General features: G+C 38.8%; 1 protein-coding gene across 1 annotated transcript in view; it reads right to left on the bottom strand.

The window, feature by feature from the left end:
* The window catches only part of ASPH (aspartate beta-hydroxylase), a 207,459-nt gene that overhangs the window by 61,630 nt on the left and 124,201 nt on the right, over positions 1 to 21,628 (bottom strand). Inside the window, exons 17-19 of the mRNA XM_008061710.2 lie at positions 16,756 to 16,842; positions 7,782 to 7,932; positions 2,801 to 2,937 (exon numbers count right to left, since the gene is read on the bottom strand). Coding sequence (XP_008059901.2) covers positions 2,801 to 2,937; positions 7,782 to 7,932; positions 16,756 to 16,842 — 375 coding nt within the window. The remainder of the gene's footprint in view (positions 1 to 2,800; positions 2,938 to 7,781; positions 7,933 to 16,755; positions 16,843 to 21,628) is intronic.

Here is a 21,628-nt window from a genome sequence, read left to right as displayed (position 1 = left end):
ATAATGGATATGTCTGCTATAGCTTGCAACTCTTACATTCACAAGATCCTGAATCACTGAGATATATGATGCTTCCTTTAACCAAATTCTGTAAGACAGAGAACTGAGTGTTATATTTTGGCCACTAGCAAATACAATGTCCCACATGGAATTATTTTATGACCTGGAAGAGGTCTTTAGTAGATGGTACGCGTTTTCAATATTGTAGGTTCAATTCACTCTGTGTAGATATTAGTGGTTATGAAAAGCAAAGGTCTTATTTCTGCTCTCTAAGAAAAACATAAAAATTATGAGAAGAGTAAAAAGACAACTGCTCCAAAATTTAATGATTTTCAATTATGCAAAAGCAGCAATAGCAGAGGAAGTGCCACTTTGAGAGTAGACCTAATCTCTGGACTGAATGTGAAATTGCTGTACTTGATGGCATTTTAAAAAGAATGTAGGAGCTGGGCACAGTGGCTTTTGACTGCAATTCCAGCTACTCAGGAGGCTGAGACAGGAGAATTGCTTGTGGTTAGGAGGTGAGGACAAACCTGGGCAACATAACAAGATGCTATTCCAAAAAACATCTTTTTTTAATGAGCTGAGTACAGGAGCAGTCACCCATAGTCCCAGCTACTTGGAAGGCAGAGATGGGAGGATTGCTTGATCCCAGAATTTTAAGGCTGCAGTGAGCTATAATCATACTACTGCACTCCAGTCTGAGCAATAGAGCAAGATGTTGTCTCTTAAAAAAATAAAATACTGTAGAAGAAACTGTATTGGCTGTAACTGAGTAATAGCATTTTGATGTAGACTACACTACCTTGATAACTAATTATCAGCAGGCCTAATTTAAAGAATAACAAGTAAATGTGCTCATCTTTCTTGTATAGAGGCATTAACTTTCTCCAGCTTCAAAGTCCATTGGGTATCCTGCTATTCTGTACTCAATGAATTCCTCCTAAGGAGTTTTCTAGATTTTATAGTTACTTGTGACTTACAGATTATCTATTAAAATATCCTTATAAAGTAGAAGTCTTTTGAAATGCCTCCTTGCCAGAGGATCTGAAGAGTCAATGCCCTTCTGAAAAGTGAGTAATTTATTCCATAATCATGAAAAGGATACGGATATGCTTTTCTCTGATGACTAGTGAGGCTGAGCATTTTTTCATATTCCTGTTGGCTGTTCTTATGTCTTCTTTTGAGTAGTGTCTTTTCATGTCTTTTGCCTACTTTTGAATGGGACTGTTTTGTTTTTTTTTTCCCTTTCAGCATGTTTGAGTTCCTTGTAGATCCTGGATGTTAGGACTTTATCAGATATACAATTGGCAAATATTTTTACCCATTCTGTGGGCTATCTACCAGCTCTCTTGATAGTTTCTTTTGCTTTGCAGAAGCTTTTCAGTTTGATGAGGTCTTGCTTGTCTATCTTATCTCTTATGGCACGGGCTTTTGGGGTTTTGATCAGGAATTGGTTGCCTATTCCAACCTCTGTAAGGGTGTCTTCTGTGTTTTCTAAGAGTCTTATAGTTTGAGGTTTTATGTTTAGGGCTTTGATGTTTGTGTATGGTGATAGGTAGGGGGTCCTGTTTCATTCTTCTGCATGTGGTCAGCCAGTTTTCCCAGCACCATTCACTGAAAGGTTCTTCTCTCCCCAGTGGTTGTTGGTGGAAGCTTTGTCAAAGATAAGTTGGTTGACAGATTGAGGTTTTGCTTCTGGATCTCTCTACTGTTCTTTGGTCTATATGCCTGTTCTTGTACCAATACCATGCAGTTTTGATCAAAACCATATTGAGATACCACCTAATTCCAGTAAGAATGGCCATCATGATTAAAACAAACAAACAAACAGATGCTTTTGAGAATGTGAAGAAAAAGGAACACTTCCGCACTGTTGATAGGAGTGCAAAATAGTTCAACTTTATGGAAAACAGTGTGGCGATTTCTAAAAGAACTAGAAATTGACCTTCCATATGACCCAGCAACTCCCCTACTTGGAATATATTCAGAAGAACTCAAATAATTCTACAAAAAGATATCTATGCGCACATGTTTATTGAAGCACTATTCACAATAGCAAAAACATGGAACCAACCATGCTGCTCATCAAAAGTGGACTGGATTAAAAATATGTGGTACATCTACACAATGGAATATTATACAGCCAAAAAGAGAATGAAATTATGGACTTTGTAACAACTTCAATGGATTTGGAGCCTATAATACACAGTGATCTATCACAGAAACAAATAACTGAGTACCACATGTTCTCACTCATAAGTGGTCCCTGAACACCTAGCACAATCCTACAAGAAAGGGACTGGCCATAGCAGGATTCTGCCAGGGGAGGGACAAGGGGTTGCACATAACATCAATAAGAGTGCCTGATCCCAATCTAGGTGAAGTGAGGTACAATGGGAGGCCCAAACTTCACCTGTATGGATATCATTCACATGCCTGATCCTGACGTGTACCCTACATCTTTAAAATAAAAACTAAAACAAAAAAGAAAGGGCCATGTTTTGCAGACTCTCTGTAGACCATACTACTGGTGGAAAAAAGGAAATATGTTTTTTATATACACAGAAACTTGAGTTCCTCTTCCTATCATAAAGAATAGTTTTAGGAAGACTATTTATGAAAAGATAAAAATGACGCTTTAAAAATATCACAATTACAAGTTGAAGACTTTGATGTACTAAGAATTAATTACGATTTAAAATCTTCTGATTAGAGGGAAAAAGTAATGCTAAAACCAATAGCACTAGAACTTAATGTTAAAAATATTTTAACATAGTGACTAGAGACTGATGCTTACCTCTTCATAAACCTTCTTGGCATTGTCATTATCTCCTATCAAGAGGTATCCCACTCCAAGGTCATTCTTTAAGGAAGTGTCATTGGGGAACAGTTGAACTAATCTCTGTAGGGTAAGCAGGGAACCTCTCATATGACCTGAGTTTATGGAAGAAAATATATAGAAATGAAAACAGAAAACGGATTATGAACAATTTTTTAATGAGAATACAGATTATGAAAGACTATTAGACAGAACCTGAAAACCAGTTTAAATCTGACTTTATATATTAGTGGCTTATTAAGTACCTAGTAGAATTTCATGATGTAGTTGCAATGGTATCAGTGACTGACATAAGTAGATACTGAATATAATATTGATTATAAACATTTTAAAGACATTTTCAATGTCTAAATTCATCATCATTTATCTTTTTAGGTTGAATTCCATATTAAGAAAGATTTAGTTACTAATTCCTTGTTAAAAAATGTTTTCCTGAGATATTTTTGGTTTAATAACTTTAAAATTATGAATAGAGGGTAAACAATAAAAAGTCAAATTGATTTCAGGGTCTAGCACCCTGCATAAAAGTTGAAAAGTTACGAAGGTACTCAGGATAGTATTTAACTGCAGACACATCTTCAGTTAAGTATACTCATCTCTGTCGGTAAAGATTTAGTCATGGAGCAAAGGATGCATCATCCAGTATTATGGGACCCTCTGGTGGACGATAGCATACTATGCACTACATGAATCATGAAAAGAACAGCTTCAATTGATTTTTGAGGCTGACTGATGGAAATTTAAAATTTATGGGCTAATTGTTATTACTCCTTTCCACAGTCGGAAAGACAAACTGTATAAAAGAAAAAGTGCAAAACAAGACTAGCAAACATGAAAACAAAACAAAATAAACAAAAACGAATCACCCACAGGGCTTAGTTGTGCATAAACTCAATATTAGCTAGGATTGTGAATAATAAGCGAATGCCACTGCATACTCCACTAACCAACTAGCTGGCATAAAGCATCACCATCTTACCCCATACCCTTCAACCCCTGGTCAATTGTATTCCAATCAGAACTCCAGTCATTCCCTCACCGACACATCTAAGCTCACTTTTCTATACCCTTCCTTCCCTCTACCTGCCCACCTAGGCTCACCCTCTTCTTTTAAACTTCTCCTATTAGTCACAACAAAGGCACAGATAAAAATCCCTCCTGCAGCCATCTGCTCCCTGCTTCTTCCACTCTGTATTCTGAAACTCTCTTCCAGGTGAGTGAACTTCACCATCTTGAAACTCTCTTCCATGGTGAGTGAACTTCATCATCTTGACATTTTCACCCAAATCTTCTGCCTGCAGTTGCCTTAGTACATCCCCAAGTGAATTTGCCTAATTCTCACACAGAGGAAAGGATCCTATTGAAATGTCGAAGGGTTATTGCAGAAGGGGGTCAGATTTCTCCTTAGGCAGTCTTCTTCCCCAGGCTGGGAAGTAGGCTGAGATGACGGAGACACTTGGGGCAAAAGGTCAGAGGGCGCCAAAAAGTTCATAATTTTCATGTGAAAAATAGATTAATGTACCCTTTTTAAAAAATTGAAATTGATGTAAAACATCCATAATGAACATAATATTAACATTTTAAATGTTTACAGGGTCAGTAAACAGTGCTAAGCAGAGCCATCTTGGAGGCTGATGAAAAAGGAAAACTCAGTAATGCTGACTTGACGTCCATGACAAGTGCCTGCTTTGTCTCCCTGGAGGCCCGGCCCTGCCTCTCCTTCCCGGGACTGCACCCTGTGGACATAAGCCTAATTGGCCATTTCTTATAGTTTTTAGTCATCAGTTGGGCTCTACTCCTATCATAGATTTTGGTCATCTACAAAGGTAACACCATTCCCCTTTATTCTATTCCTCAGAAAACCGTCAGAAGGATCAGTCGGGCCTTGACACTTCCTTATAAGAGTCTCTCCCAAGTGACATTGATAATCTGTCCATGCAGACATCCAGCCAGTGGAGCACTTGCCTCAGCAGTGATTCCTGGCTTAGCTACTTCCCTCCTGGTTGACAATGACATGCTGAGGAGAGAGAGCTACAAGTCTGGTTAATGTGAAGTTAGCTGGCAGCTAGTCTTACTTGCCATTGGCACTGGGAACCTGGGTAAGTCCAGAGAATATCACGTGATATTCTTTTCAAAGCATTTGCAAATTTACTTCATGGTTAAAATTTTACGCTAACCTTTTCCTTAGTGTAGGATAAAATCTTACAAGTAAATTTTCAAAACACCTAACATTCCTCTATAATTTTTTTTCCCTGATAATTTCAACCTCCCTGAATCAGTTTGTTATAGTTAAGAGAGAAAATAATTTGGCATCACAGAAACAGTTTCTGATTCCAGACCTATTAATATATTAGCTATGGGCCTTTAGGCAAATAATCTAAGCTCTCAGCATTCTATTCACCTCACCTTAAAATGGGCGAAAAGCGGGGGAAGGAAAGGTATAAAAATACCATCTGCATCTTTGTAATTATAGGCACACTTTGTTTTATTGTCCCTCGCTTTACTGCACTTTGCAGATACTGCATGTTTTACAAGTTGAAGGTTTGTATTCAGCAAGTCTATCAGCACCATTTTTCCAAGAGCAAGTGTTCACTTCACGTCTCCGTGTCACATTTTGGTAATTCTTGCAACATCTCAAACTTTTTCATTATTATTATATCTGTTATGGTGACCTGTGACCAATGATCTTTGATATTCCTACTGCAATTATTTTGGGACACCACAAACCACACGCATATAAGGTGGCAGAGCTAATCAAGACCTGTATGTTCTGACAGCTCCACCAAGCACATGTGTCTCCATCTCTCTTCCTCTTCTCTGGTTTCCCCATTCCCTGAGACACAACAATGTTGAAATTAGGCCAATTAAGCGTTCACATAAAAGGAAGGGTGGTACTTCCCTCATTTTAAATCAAAAGCTAGAAATTATTAAGTTTAGTGACAAAGGTCTGTTAAAAGCCCAGATAGGCCAAAAGCAAAGCCTCTTGTGCCAAATTGCTAGCCAAGTTGGAATGCAAAGGAAAAGTTATTGAAGGAAATCAAAGGTGCTACTCCAATGAACACAAGAATGGCAAGAAAGTATAACGGCCTTTGTGCTAATACGGAGAAAGTCTGAGTGGCCTGAACAGAAGATCAAATCAGTCACAACATCCCTTAAGCCAAAGCCTAACCTAGAGCAAGGCCCTAACTCTCTCCCATTCTTTGAAGGCTGGAGAGGTGAGGCAGCGGCAGAAAAGAAATTTGAAGCTAGCAAAGGTTGGTCATGAAGATTAAAGAAACCGTCTCCATAACATAAAAATGTGAGGGGAGGCAGCAAGTGTGGACATAGAAGCAGCAGCAAGTGATCCAGAAGATCTAACTAAGGTCACAGATGAAGGAGGCTATGCTAAACATCAGATTTTCAAAGTAGACAAAACTTTGAATGTAGACAAACTACTGGAAGAAGATGCCATCTAGGACTTTCATAGCTAGAAAGGAGAAGAAAATGCTTAGCTTCAAAGTTTCAAAGGATAGGCTGATTCTCTTGTTAGGGGCTAATGTAGCTGGTACCTACACATTGAAGCCAATGCTCATTTGTCATTTTGAAAATCTTAGTGCCCTTAAGAATTATGCCTGTGCATAAAAGGAAATAGAAATAAAGCAAAAAAAAACTGATGACAGCACATCTGTTTACAACACAGTTTACTGATATTATAAGCCCACTGTTGAGACCTACTGCTGAAAAAAGTAGATTCCTTTCAAAGTATTACAGCTCATTGACACTGCATCTAATCACCCCAAAACTCTGATGGAGACATGTTTTCATGTCTGGATAATACACTATCCATTTGTAAATCAAGCAGCAATTTAAATTTTAAAGTCTTATTATTTAAGAAATACATTTCATAAGGTTATAACTGTCATAGATAGTGAGTCCTCTGATAAACCCAGGCTTAGTAAATTGAAAACCTTCTGGAAAGAATCCACCATCATAGATGCCATTAAGAATATTCACATGTTATGAGAAGAGGTCAAAATATCAACATTAACAGGAGTTTGGAAGAAGTTGATTCCAACACTCATGTATTACTTTGAACAGTTCAAGACTTCAATGGAGAAAGTAACTACAGATGAGATAGAAATAGCGAGAAAACCAGAATTAGTCTGAAAATGTGACTGAATTGTTACAATCTCATGATACATGAGATGAGTAGTTGCTTCTTATAAATGAACAAAGAAAGTGGTTTCTTGAAATTTACTCCTGGTGAAGATGTTGTAAACATTGAAATGACAACAAAGGATTTAGAATATTACACGCACATAGTTGATAAAGCAGTGGCCGGGTTTGAGAAGATTGTCTCCAATTTTGAAAGAAGTGTTACTCTGGGTAAAATGCTATTAAACAGTATCACATGCTACAGAGAAATCTTTTGTGAAGGGAAGAGTCAATCAATCTGGCAAACTTTCATTGTTGTCTTATTTTAAGAAACTGCCACAGCCACCCCAAACTTTAGCAATCTTCACCCTGATTAGTTAACAGCTATTATGACTCACTGTAGGGACAGATGATCATTAGCATTTTTGAGCATAAAGCATTTTTAAAACTAAGGTTTACACATTTTTAAAGACACATTATTGCACACTTAATAGATTACAGTGTACTGGACACATAACTTTTATGTTTACTATACATGGGAAAACCAGAAAAATCATGTGACTGGCTTTATTGTGGTGGTCTGGAACTGAACCTGTACTATCTCTAAGGTATGCCTGTTAGAATTGCTATATCAGTTTTAGAGATGGTCAATTGAGGACACAGGTAAATTACTTGAAATTAGTTATAAAACTCAGGTGTCTTCCCATGTAACTTAACTCTCCTAAGAGTATGCGTGACCCTTAGGTTCTTCAAGATAAAAGCATGCCATTTCCTATTGAATTAACTCTTACTGCACCTTACCCACCTAGAAACTGTTGTCTGTCTGAGCGCCGCTTCAAAGTCAGCTTCAGCAGGTCTGCAGGGACATCAGGCAGGCTGGCCACCTCTTGGTACGTCTCGATGGCCCCACGCAGTACCTCATTGCTCCTCCTCTTCTCAGCCAAATCATCTTCACACTAGAAGAAGCCCCAGACTGCATAAATGTCCCCTGACTATCTATATGGATAATTTTTCTTAAAAAGCTCACTTTTAGAAATGCTTTAAAAGAAATTCAAGACATTAACCTTTTATCTTATTAAGATATATATATTTTTTAAGCTGGGCATGGTGGCTCACACCTGTAATCCCAGCACTTTGGGAGGAGAAGGTGAAAAGATTGCCTGTACCCAGAGTTTGAGACCAGCTTGAGTAATCAGCAAGACCTTGTCTCTACAATAAAACAAAAAATTAGCCAGGCACGATGGTGTGTGCCTGTAGTTCTAGCTACTTGGAAGGCTGAGGTGGAAGGATTGCCTAAACCTAGCAGGTTAAGACTACGGTAGCCATGAGAGTGCCACTTGCACGCCAGCCTGGGAGACATAGTGAGACTCTGACAAAAAAAAAAAAAAAAGGAAAAAAAAAAAGAAAATTTAAAAATAACAAAAAAAGGGAAAATAACTATTTTAATAATATAAAAAAGTTTGTTACTAAACTAGAGATGAGAAAGAAGACTATAAAAGCAGAACAAATGCACAGTAGAGTTGATAGAGATTTATATCCTATAAAACACTAGAATTATGTAGGCAGGATTCCAGTCCAAGTTTCTCTTCTTTCGTTAATTTATCCATTCATTCAACAATTATTTTCTGGGAGGAAGTGGCAGGCAAATATGTTCTACAAATGTTCTACAAATGTGGCAGACAAACTGGACATAACAGACAAAGCCCTTATCTCATTTTGTCTTCATTTTGTAAAGGAGAGAAAAATAATAAATAAATGATTAAAGATATTTGTCTGAGGGCCATAAGTACTAGATAAAAACAAAGCAGTCTCAAGAGTGCTTGGTGGAGTGCTAAGAAGTTGCTAGTTTAATCAGGAGGATTAGGGAGGGCCTGAAAGAAGAGAGGAAGCAAGTTATGAAGATACTTGGGGAAAGAGCGTTTCAGGCAGAGAGAAGAGCAAGAGCAATGGCTCTGAGGGGGCAGTGAGGAATTGAGGAGAAGCCCTTGGAGTGTGGGCAGGAAGGGGAAGACGAACAGGGGCCACCACGTGATAGGGCCTGGGAAGCTACTGCCAATTCTACTACACTAAGATGGAAAGACACTGGGGGGTTCTGACATGATCTGATGTATGTGCTGAAGGGAGCGTGCTGGAAGCAATATGGAGAACAGACTGAAGGGCTGTGAGGAGAAGCAGAGAGCCTAGGTAGGATACTCTGGCAGGAAGGCAGGAATCCAGACACGGAATGATGTTGGCTCGGACTAAGGTCACAGTAATGGTGGTGGTAAACACTGGCTGGATTAAAAAGAAAAAAAAAACTGGTTGGATTATAGACACATTTTGAAGGTCAGAGTCAACAGATTTGCAGATGGTTTGGATGTAGGGTATGAGAGAAAGGGAGAAAGAGAAGCCAAGGATGACATCAAGGTTTTTGGCTTCAGTGATTGCTGGATGAACTGTCATTCCCTGAGAATGGGTGGACAAGACAGAAGCAGGTTTGTGGGGAGTGTGGAATTAGTTCAGATTTGGGCATATTAAATCTCAAATGCCTATTATATATCCAGGTGAAGTTATTGACTAGGAACGTGGCATATTTGGTCTGGAGTTCAGGAGAGAGGTTAGAGTTAGAGACGTGTTAAGGAATCATCAAACACAGAGATGGTATTTAAAGCTAGGAAGCTGGAAGCAGATGAGTGCAGACAGAGGAAAGAAGAGGCTCAAGAACTGAACCTTAAAGAACTTCAATATTTCAAGGTCATTAGAGATCAGGAAGACAAGGGAGGACTAGCAAAAAGGGTGAGGTACCAGAGTAGATCAGGTTCAAGAAAACATGGGAAGGAAAGAGGTAGGTATAATTCTTTCAAGGAGTTTCACTGGAAAGAGCAGAGAAATGCCATCCAGTAGAGGGCAATGTGGAGACAAGGGAGAGCTCTTTTTTTGAAAGAAGAAAAGATTTATTTAAGAAAAGTTTACCCCCCACAGACAGGAAGCGGGCCTAGACTCTAGATGAGTGTGGCCCCATAGCCCCCTGAGTCCTGGCTTAAATCCTTTCCCTTGGAGGTGTTGCAATCAGATAGATGTGATTTCCTTAACTTCCTTATTGACCACCTGCGAATGTCTTGGAGACCCTGTGACACAGACCTACTAATGTCTGTCCATATTATCACAGCCCCTAGAGAAGGGCAGGACAAGGATTCTAGTGTTCCTGTACCTTCCTGAACAACCTTAGAACTAATGGAGGGGGCATGGGAGGTGACTCACGGCTTTTGTAAAGGGAGTTTACAAGGTCTAAGACTTCAAGCATTAGGCATAAGTTAAGCAAATCACAAAACTTGTGATTACAAAAGTTATGCAGATCACAGGACTTGTGACCGCTCAGAAGGGGGAGTGGATGGGGATTCCATCTTCCAGTAAATTGCGTGCTGTCTACAGGGAAGTCAAGGATTCCCCAAAGCTGCCCGCTAGGAATGCATAGGAGCTAAGGATGGGAAATAGCACACCATGTTTCCAAGCAGATGCAAAAGATCCAGTAGAGAGGAAAAATCTGATGACACAGAAAGGGACACAAAAATGAGAGTGATGTCCTTCAGCAGGTGAGAGAGGAACAGGGACTGAAGTATTTATTTGTGCTAACAGGAAGGAAGACAGAGCATATGTGCACAGGTGCAGACAGGCTGTTAGCGCAGTGGAGGGATCAGGCGGAAATTCTCTGAATTCTCTACTTTCAGAATGAAACAAGAACCAAGATTCTCATCTGGAAACTGAGAATGAGAGGTGAAATACTGGAGACAGGAAGAGAGAGAAGAATGTGTAAAATGGTCAACAATATCTCATCAGATCTAGTAGACTACAATCTGAAGATTATGATTGGAGGACAAATGATACCAGCTCAATAATGAAAGGAACATACATATATTTTTTCTTAGAATTTTTTAACATGCTTACTTATTTAACACGTTTGCCATGTTAAAATGTGTCATGTAGCCAATATACAGACATCTGCAGAAACAGAATAAAGCATCACCCTACAATTTGGGGGCGTAGGGAAAAAAAAATTCCATCCCCACCCTACCCAAAGCAAAACAAAACAAAAAAAACCAAACTAATAAGAATCAGGACAAATTGGTAAAATAAGATATCTGTAGGATTTTCTTCAGAAAAATAAGATATCAACGAAATGACTTGGTAATATACACTGATTAGGATAAATTTCCCAAGATAATGAGGGCTGGAATTGAAGCAGTGGTGATAGAAGTAGACAGATTTATAAAAAAGGAAAATTAGTAGAACAAAAATCTCCAGATTAGAAAAAGGCAATTCACTTGGCTTAATGAAAATGTGCTTCAGACCATTTCAACTATCTTTTGAAATCTGTAAGTAGTCTTCAGAATAGACTTATCTAGCAGCGGAGGAAGTCCAGTGTCAAAGACTCATATTGATCATGATGCTAGCATTGCCTTGAATCATATATTCATTTGCTAACTTTCTGTTTAGGCATCAGCTTCTTGTGAGATTGGTTATGCTGTGCTAGCTCCCCAGAACATGAACATCTGATAGATAACTTCAAGGAAACATACAACACTAGAGCTAAGAGTCCTTTTGAAACCAACTATAGATGCTCCTTGACTGACAGTGTTATGTCACCAAATGTCTATTGTAAGTTAAAAATTTCATAATCCAAAAATGCATTTAACACACTTGCATTTAATACACCTGCTGAACATCATAGCAGCACAAAGTATGCAATAAATCATGTATTTCATTGAATACTATATGGCAATGGAGTTTCTATCGAATGTGTACCATTTTTTGTACCAGGATAAGGTTGAAAAGTTAAATCACCATAACCTAGTTACCATCTGTAATTCATCCTCCTCATTTTGAACCTACAAAAAGTACCCAAATAGATCCTGGAACTGGAGGTCTCTGCAGGGTTAGTGAAAGGACAAAAGCCTACCAAGGTAATCCTTCTTTATAGAGACTGGAATAAATATTTTTAACTAAATTCAATCTGAAAAGAGAGAAAGGTGATGCTATTTATTCCAGGGTCCTTTGTTTTAATAAAGTATAAACATTTTACAACTCCCAGAACTGGGAAAAGTATCATTACTAAAATGGCACATAATTCTTTAAAATCTCCTGAATGAAACTGATAGACACTTGCACTGAAAATCAAAATTGTACAGGCTGATTTTTATCAGTTTACTATCTGTAGATAAAAAGAGCTGAGCTGAAACTGAACATTTGTTACAGGACGTTAACATTGCAAAGCCTTTTGTTGACTCTAACTAATTCACCCATCCAGCATTTCTAGGAGATGTGTCATTTTCTGCCTCAAAGGCATTAATGGTGTGTGAAAGATGATAAAGTGAATTGAGTTTCTAATTCAAGATTTTGTGTTTGATGCTCAGGGAATTTGATCAAAATTGATTTTCAGTGATCCAAAGAATAAGACAATATCAGTGCGACTTTAGGAATGATAGATACTGCAATTTATATATGATTTAATGTTGCTAAATTTTTAAAACTTGTTGAAATATTTCAAAGTAATTATTTAGTCTGCTAACAAAGAATGAAAAAGTAATAATTTATTCCTTCCCATAAAATCCATCTTCTGTTGAATTTTTAGTTTTAAAACTCCTATGAATTTAAAGATTCCTTTAAATTACTCTATCAAAATTAAATTTACCATGCCTAAATTTTACTTTATATCACACTAATGTTAATATCAATAACACCTTGCAGCATTATAGCTTAGAGATAAAAGATGTTGCTTGAAGTCTAATTCTCAAATTCCTATTGTGAAATAAGGATACACAGTCATCCTTCAGTAGATCTGGGTTATGCATTCCAGACCATCACTCCACCCTGCCCCCAGATATCAAAGTCTGCAGATACTCAGGTCCTTGACATAAAATGAACTAGTATTTGCATGTAGCCTGTGCACATCCTCCCATATAATTTAAGTCATCTCTAGATTACTACAAAACTAGATATTATGTAAATTCTGTGCAAATAATTGTTATATTGTATTGTTTTTACTTATATTATTTTTTAGTGTTGTAGTGTTATTTTTATTGTTTTTCCAAATATTTTCAATCTGTGATTGGTTGAATCCACAGAAATGGATACAGAGGGCTGACTGCAAATTCAGCAATCACTCTGTTTCAAAAGCACTGCATTTATTTAGACTTTGGTACTCACAATCAATATTACATATAAAGAAAAATTCTAAAACATAAAACATTTTTGCCATAATTAAATTAGTGTTTGCATAATCTATTTTTCTCTCTAGTTAACATGCTTTACTTAATCAAATGACTTAATACTAGTGACAAAACACATCACTTCTTTGAATAGCCATGATATGTTGGTAACAAACATATTCTTAGTCATCATAAAATTTATCAATTTTAGAAGATGATTGACCAAATTCATTTATAATAATCATACAATTGCTATCTGCTAAACTTGGTCTGTATCATGGCTAAGAGAAACTTATTTGCATTAGTTTTTCACAAACTTAATTAAAATTGACAACAAAAACTATTTAATTACTCTTTAACAGTTCTATAGGAAGACAATATCTAGACCTCAAGGAATTACGTGACCTTAAGTTCAGAGCAGAACATGCTTCTTTAAATCTACAGATGTGTTCAATTCTGTGTGTGTCGTGCACAGGTGCCTGCATGGACCTTCTCCAATGTTGTCAGCTTCTCCTTGGACTGGAAATTTCTGTAGCTCTGAATCTGTTTCTCAGCAGGGTTGACAATCTTGTCCCCTCAGGCAAGACTGCAGGATCTTTACTGCCTGACACATTTGTATATCCAGCCCTGGCTTTCACTCTGAGTTCCAGCCTCCCCAAATCCAGCAGTCTACGTGGCAGGTCCACCCGAACGTCTTATGGGAATCACACACTTAATAAAACCAATAGCAAACTCCGGATTTCTGCATCTCTCCAAACCTGTTCTTCCTGGTCAGGAACTGGCACTACCTTCTCCCCAACAGACCAAACCAAAACCCAAGAGTCAGCCTTGAGACCTCTTTTTCTGATGTTTCCAGCTAATTCATCCTCAAATCCTTCCAGCTCCATCACCTGCCCACTTCTCCCATCTCCATGGCCATGACCACAGTCCAAGCCACTAGCGTCTCTTGTGACTGCTGTAACAGTCAAAAGACTACTGTAAACAATAACTTCCTATTCTTGAATCTTCTTTTGTCTTCATAATCCATTCTCTACCCAAGAACCAAAGCAATCTTTATAAACACACACACACACACACACACACACACACACAGTCACACCCATGCATAAAACCCTCCAATGGCTTCCCATTGCATGTAAAATAAAACCTATAAGGATTCGACCTCCTTTGCACCCTCACTCCCCAGCATGTCCCTCTTTCTGTCTTTGGGTTTATTATGTCAAGATTGTTTCCCTGCATCACAACAGCCTTCGTCTTGCTGCTCCCTCTACCTGGACAGCTCCTTCCACAACCTCCTCACATCTCAGCCACCTTGCCCCACTAGAGGGGATTCTTCTGACCACTTTATCTAAAGTGCTGTCTGTCCTGTCATTTTCTATCACATTCCCTCCAGCCAAAAAATGTGAATAGGTATGTTCTCTATTCCATTACTTTCTCTTCATTTCTTGTTTTTTTTTTTGTTGGAGTCTCACTCTGTCACCCAGACTGGAATGCAGTAGCCGCCCCCGGCCACTGCAGCCTCGACCTGCCAGGCTCCGGTGATCCTTCCGCCTCAGCCTTCCAAGTAGCTGGAACTACACGCGCGCGCTACCACGCCCGGCTAATTTTTGATTTATTGTAGAGATGAGGTCTCATCAAGTTGCCCAGACGGGTCTCAAACCCGCGGGCTCAGGCAATTCACTCACCTCAGCCTCCCAAAGTGCTGGGATTACAGGCTGAGCCACCGAGCCCGGCTCTCTTCATTTCTTTACAACATGTATTATTAGGCCAGATCATCTAATATTTATTTATTTATTTATTTATTTAGGTATGTATGTATTTTTAAATTTTTTTTGGAAGATGTATAGTACAATTCAGGGTTAGGTATCCAAATTATGTAGGTATCCTTGTTGATGAGGTGTGTCCCTCCCTCTGCTGGTAGTTTCCCTCAACTGCCAATCCCACTGCCAATCCATTTTTTATAGTATTATAATAATTATTCAAGGTCTGCTTATGAGTGAGAACATTATCTAATATTTATTTTTAACACTCTACAACATTCTTTAAGTATATATTATTTACAAAGACTTTCAGGTCTTTGCTCAAATGTCCCCTCCTTGGTGAGACCTTTCGCGGCCACCCTTCCCTCCTCAGTCCCTTCAGATGCCCAATGATTGTTCCCTGCTTTGGTTTTGTTCTCCTTAGTACTTATCACTAGCAAGCATATGTATTTCACTTATTTATCTACTCATTGCCTTCCCATTTACCCTGGAAATTCTGTAAGGGTGGGGTTTTTAAAATATGTTCTGTTGTTAATGGCTGTATATCTAGAATAGGGCTAGAACAGGGCTGGCCCGTAGTGGGCTCTCCCTAAAGAATTTTTGAGTAGTTTAAAGAGTGTCTTCCACTGGAATATAAGATCCACAAGAACAGAAACCTCTAGAATGTTCATTTTATTACACTGTAAATATTTTTAAGTTTTCTATATATTATGATTTGACATCTTAAAAAAAAAAACACCTCTCCAGCTGGAAAGCTAACCAATTCTGAGACAGCAAGTGCTCAGCCAGGAGCAAGCATGTGATATGCAAATGAACCAATCCAGAGGCATACCTCCTCTATCTGACCCAAACACCCCAGGAGACAATATTCCTCTGCGTAGTCATTCCAGGGCCAGGTGCTAGGCAAGTAGGAATCAGTCCTATAGTCCAAACTCGGCTGAAATGATTCGAACTAGTCAATCCTAAACTGTTTACCCTGTCCTCCCTTTCCATTCCCATGGAAACTTCAATAAAGACTCTGGCCTAAACCTTCTTCTTGCTCTTGTCTTCTGCCTCTTGACCACCTGGGGGTCTTTCTCATGTAGCCCCACATGGCATGCCAGGTTTCCTGTCTCTAGGATCTGTGAGTATAATAAATTTTGCTTTTTCCTAAGCCCCTTCTGCATCCCCTCTTATGGGCTGCACCTGACTGAACATCTCATATAAGAATACACAACAGATATTCCCATGGCCAAAAACAGTACCTGGCACATGGTGGGTTTACACAGTTACAAGTGAATATGAACAAGTTCATGATAGGAAAAACTGGAAATTGGAAAAACTGGATAAGAAAGGAAATGATGGGGGATGGGTATAAGGTAGTTAGTAAGAAGTGAGTCAGTTAAAACAAAATATAGAGAAAACAAATCACATTCCACTTTACACTTTAACAAAGCTTTTCCTAAGCATGCTTGCAGACTTTAATCTTAAAACTGCAACACTGAATGCTCTGAGGACCTTCAGGCGAAAACTGTGTGGTGGAACAGGACACCAGGTAATGGGAAATCAATGACAAACTTGTTACTCTTTATTTTCTTTTTAAAATGAGAGAGAAGTCATCTGGAAGGGGAGCAGAAAAAAATGTTACTAAATTCAGCAGCATGCAATAGCAATAATTAATTATCCTATTTAAGACTATTTCTTGCTTGAGTTTATGCATATACATGAGAAACTGATTCTGTAAAGAAATTAGAAGAGGAAAAGAGAAAATGCAAATAGTGGGGAGTGAAAAATCCAATTACACAGAACACATGAACATCAAACTAATTTTCCAAGTAGAAGGGTTTTAGAATACCTGTGCCTTCCCATATCTTGCTCGTGGACTCTGAGGGTATTTGCGTACAAGTTCTTTAAATGCATTCACTGCTTCCTCAGTTTTTCCCTGTTAGGAAGTCATAATTGCATAAACAGAATTAGCTCAAAGGCATAATGTTATACAATATGGTTATTTAATATTCACCAAGTACTTGTGTCAAAATTTCCTAGATTCCATTCTGAGTTTAAAGGTAGTTTCATTTAAGATTTTTTTTAAAACAACAACATTGCATTAAGGCAAACAAAAAAATTAGAAAGGAACATAAATACACTTCATTTTATTTTTTTTGTTGGAGTTTCACTCTGCCACCCAGGCTAGAATGCAGTGGCACATTCACGGCCATCCCAGTGTTGACCTGCTGGGCTCCGGCGATCCTTCCGCCTCAGCCTTCCAAGTAGCCAGAACTACAGGCGTGCGCTACCACGCCTGGCTAATATTTTAATTTATTGTAGAGATGAGGTCTTGCGAAGTTGCCCAGGCTGGTCTCGAACCCGTAGGCTCAGGCAATCCTCTTGCCTCAACCTCCCAAAGTGCTGGAATTACAGGCTTGGGCTACTGCACCCTGGCCTTAATTAATTTTTAAAAAGATAGACACCTGGCAGTGCGGTTTCTTTCACCCATGCCAGCTCTGGCATGTTTCCCTTTCTTTCCCCTTTTCTTTCTCTAATAAACTTTGTTTTGAAACTTTAAAACTAACTAACTAACTAAATAAATAAATAAATAACAAAACAGACACCTGATAAATTATATGTATTTTTTGTTGAGGAAATTGCATTTCCTCCTATGTATGTAATTCTCACCTGTATTTTCAAAGAAGATATCTAGATTTTAGTGTGTGTAAGTGGAGGGGAAATACCCCTGGCAGCTCCAATGTCTTGAGTCTTTGAGAAACAATAAGACATTGTATCAAAGCTTTGAAGTATCTGTTAAAAGGATGTGAAATAGACATGCGGACTGCAAGGGCCACTTGGCCATAATACCCATTGCCCATGGAATGTCAGGGCTCATGTGGCTCATCAGCTGACTGGTGTCCATCACTGCCTCTGTGTCATGTGACTCACCCCAAAGCTCACAAAGGTCCTGAAGAAGACAGTCCAAGTGCCTTCAATAGGATGCTGACCACTAATGAATGGAAAGAAACAGAGGTTGTGTAACAGGTAGATCTGGCACTGGGGGAAGCACCCTCTTTACTGGAACCACTTCACTACATCCAATGCCATTCCACAGCATTAAACAAATGTCACCTTGTTTCTAAGGTCAGGCATGTCAAGAATATTGGGAACCATGAAATGGAGACAGATTTTCAGAACTGAACCTTCCCAGATAATTCAGCTCTCTAGAAATTGTTGAATTCATTTCACAATGTAAATGAGAGCTCACTGTGATTTATGTTTTGACTGTCACTGAGTTTTCATTCAACAAATTGTACCTCACAAATATGGCTGTGTAAAGCAGACTGTAAAGTACTATCCAAATGTTATTTACACCTACTTCTGAAAGACTTGACTAAATATTGGGGAGACGGGTAATATCCACATTAAAGTTCCTTAAGATCATTCCTTTAGGAAGATATTCAAGAGTGAGAATTTCTATTCCCTCTCATACACCGTAAGTGATCCTGAGGGGCTAGTGGAAAATACATGTGCAGTGGTTATGCGTGCACATGTCAGACTGACTGGTTTATATTGAAAAGGCTAGATATAGGCCAGGCTCGGTGGCTTAGCCTGTCATCCTGAGCCTTTGGGGGATTGAGGTGAGTGGATTGCCTGAGCCCGCGGGTTTGAGACCCGCCTGGCAACTTGGCAAGACCTCATCTCTACAATAAATCAAAAATCAGCCGGGCATGGTAGTGCGTGCCTGTAATTCCAGCTACTCGGAAGGCTGAGTCGGAAGGATCGTCGGAGCCCAGTGGGTTGAGGCTGCGGTGGCCGGGAGCGGCCACTGCACTCCAGTCTGGGCGACGGAGTGAGACTCCAACTCAAAAAAAAAAAGAAAAGGTTAGATATGATAACATATATAAAGTGCTTATGGACACTGCAGAGACCATAGGAAGTATTGAACAATGTCAGCTATTATTATTATGGCATGTGTGCAAGGCACAAGACAATGGGGTCTGTCACAGTAAGTTTCTCACCTGATAGAAAGGCAGCTTAATGAAAAGAGAATAAGAACTTGCCTGCAGAGATAACTCAAGCCAGGAACACATACTCTAAGTTTAATTTATTGGCATCATTATTTGCATCGCTGTTTAAAATATATTGTTCCTCTCACAATATGAAATTTAAAAGCCACGATTTTATTTTGTCTGTGAATAATTTACAGGGGTGTTGAAGAATTTATGTCAAAAGTCTTTTTCTGTGTAACTTTCTTATAAATACCCTGGTATTAGTTTCTAGTAACTGTTGTTAACAAATTGATATAAAATTGGTGGCTTAAATAAGCAAGAGAAATTAATTCTCTCACAATTTTGGAGATCAGAAGTCCAAAACCAGTTCCACTGGTCAGCAAGGCTGCATTTCCTTTGGAGTTTTTAGGGGGAGAGCCCATTCCTTGCCTCATTCAGTTTTTGGTAGCTGCTGGCATTCCTTGGTCTGTGGTGGCATCCATTCAATCTCTGTCTCCATCTTCATATTACCTTCCTCTCTTTATATTTTCTTTCCTTCTATCTATATCTCATTTCTGTTTGCCTCTCTCTTGTAAGAGCACATTCAGAGCCCAACTAGATGATCCAGTAAGTAAGAACTTTAACTAAATCATACCTACAATGACCCTCTTTCCCATTAAGTTAACATTTATAGGGATAAGGTGTGATTATCTTGTGAAAGCCATTTTTTAGCCTACCAGAGTATACTCTTTGGCTCCCCAAATGCATATCTGTCACATATGCAAAATATATTCACCCTATCTCAACAGCTCCCAAAATCTCAAGTCACTACGTATCAACTCAACTCTAAAATCTCATCAGCGCCAAAGTCCAATAATCAAAATTATCAAAATCAGGCATGGTTGAGATTATGGTTAAGATCCATCCTGAGGCAAAAATTCCCTTTATCTTTGGGCCTATGAAACTAAAAAACAAGTTATCAGCTCCTAAAATATGCTAGTAGGATAATCATAGGATAAAATGTATAGACATTCCTATTGCTAGAGGGAGAAAATGGAAGGGAGAAAGAAATCACTGGTTTCAAGTTTCAAAATCCAGGCAGACAAATTCCATTAGGTGTTCAGGGCTGGGAGTAATCCTCTGTGCCATGAGGCCCTACCCCTGGGTCCTTGTTTCTGAAGATTGCACCCTTGTCTCTGGCCTCTGGGTTCAAGGTTCTGCCCTTAAGAGTTATCCTTCTTTTCTACTGAAAGGGTAGTACCAGTTTGCAGCTGATTCATTTCATCAGTCTGTTTTGGAAATGTTGCAGACTTCTTTAATGTTGTTCTGTCATTGTCTCTTTCAGTCCAAGCTGGGAGTGCTTCTGCTGATATAATATTCTCAAAAAACTCTGGGTCTTTTGTGTGTATCACAGGGATTAACACCATTAGGTAAGAATCACCTCCACAGTGCCTTCCTGTATAATCTCATCTCTATTCCTGACTTCTGCTGAGATGGTCAAATGTATCTAAGAGTCACAAACCTACTGTCTTCAAGAAAGGGATGTCCAATCCCTCCCTTACACTTCTCTCCAGGGTACACTTTCCTAATAGTGAAGTTCCTAATTTTAGCATCTTCTACAATCTGCATAGGTTGAGATATTTCCAAATTATCAAGTGCTAGTTCTTTCTTCCTTACCAGTTCCTTCCTCAATTTATCTTTTTCCCCTCATATTTTACTATAAGCAGCAAAAAGAAACCAGGTCACACCTTCAACACTTTGCTTGGAAATCTCCTTAGCTAAATATTCAAGTTTCTTGCTTATAAGTTCTATTTTCCATATACTAATTGTAAAACACATTCAGATATGTTTTCTGCCACTAAGCAACAAGGAACACCTTTCCTATAGTTTTCAATATATCCCTCATTTCCTTCTAGGTCTTTGCCAAAAGCATATTTAATGTCTGCATTTTTACCCTCCTCCTGTTCATGGTCACATGAGCATTCTCTAAGACGGTGCTCATATCCTTCTGATTTTTGCTAAAAGCACATTTAGCATCCATATTACTACCAATAGTCTGTTTAAGGCAATCCAGGCTTTTTCTATCATGTACCTCAACATTCTTCCAGCCTCTATCTCTTACCCAACTCCAAAGCCACTTCCACACTTTTAGCTATTTGCTACAGCAGCTCTCACTGCCCAGTGCCAAAATCTGTGTTAGTTTTCTATGGCTGCTGTAACAAATTACCACATACTTGGTGGCTCGAAACGAGAGAACTTTGTCCTCTCACAGTTCTGCATAACAGATGTCCAAAATTAGCTTCTCTAGCCTGACATCAAGATGTTGGCAGGGGCGTGCTTTCTCCAGAGGCTCTAGGGGAATATCTGTTTCTTGTCTCTTGCCAGTGTTTCTTCACTTGTGGATGTACCGCTCCAATCTCCACTTCTGTCTTCAGATTGTGTTCTTATCTATGTGTGTTCCACCTTCTATTTTGTCTGTATCAAATTTCTCTCTGCCCCTCTCTTATGAGTAAACATGATTGCATTTGTGACCCTATTAGATAATCTCTCCTTCTCAAAATGCTTAACTTGATCGTATATGTAAAGACCCTTTTCCCAAATAACACAAAATCTGCTGGTTTCAGGGACTAGCACTTACATTCCGGGGTGGGGTGGGGCATTTTCAGTCTATTATATATCCTATGCAACTTAAATTACGAATGTTGAAACTACTTTTGGAATAACTGTGCTAAATGTACCATAATCAGA

This window comes from Carlito syrichta, unplaced genomic scaffold (genome assembly GCF_000164805.1).
Source record: "Carlito syrichta isolate Samal-C Ts95f unplaced genomic scaffold, Tarsius_syrichta-2.0.1 Scaffold305536, whole genome shotgun sequence".
Classification (NCBI taxonomy): domain Eukaryota; kingdom Metazoa; phylum Chordata; class Mammalia; order Primates; family Tarsiidae; genus Carlito; species Carlito syrichta.
This window is presented reverse-complemented; position numbering and strand designations above follow the sequence as displayed.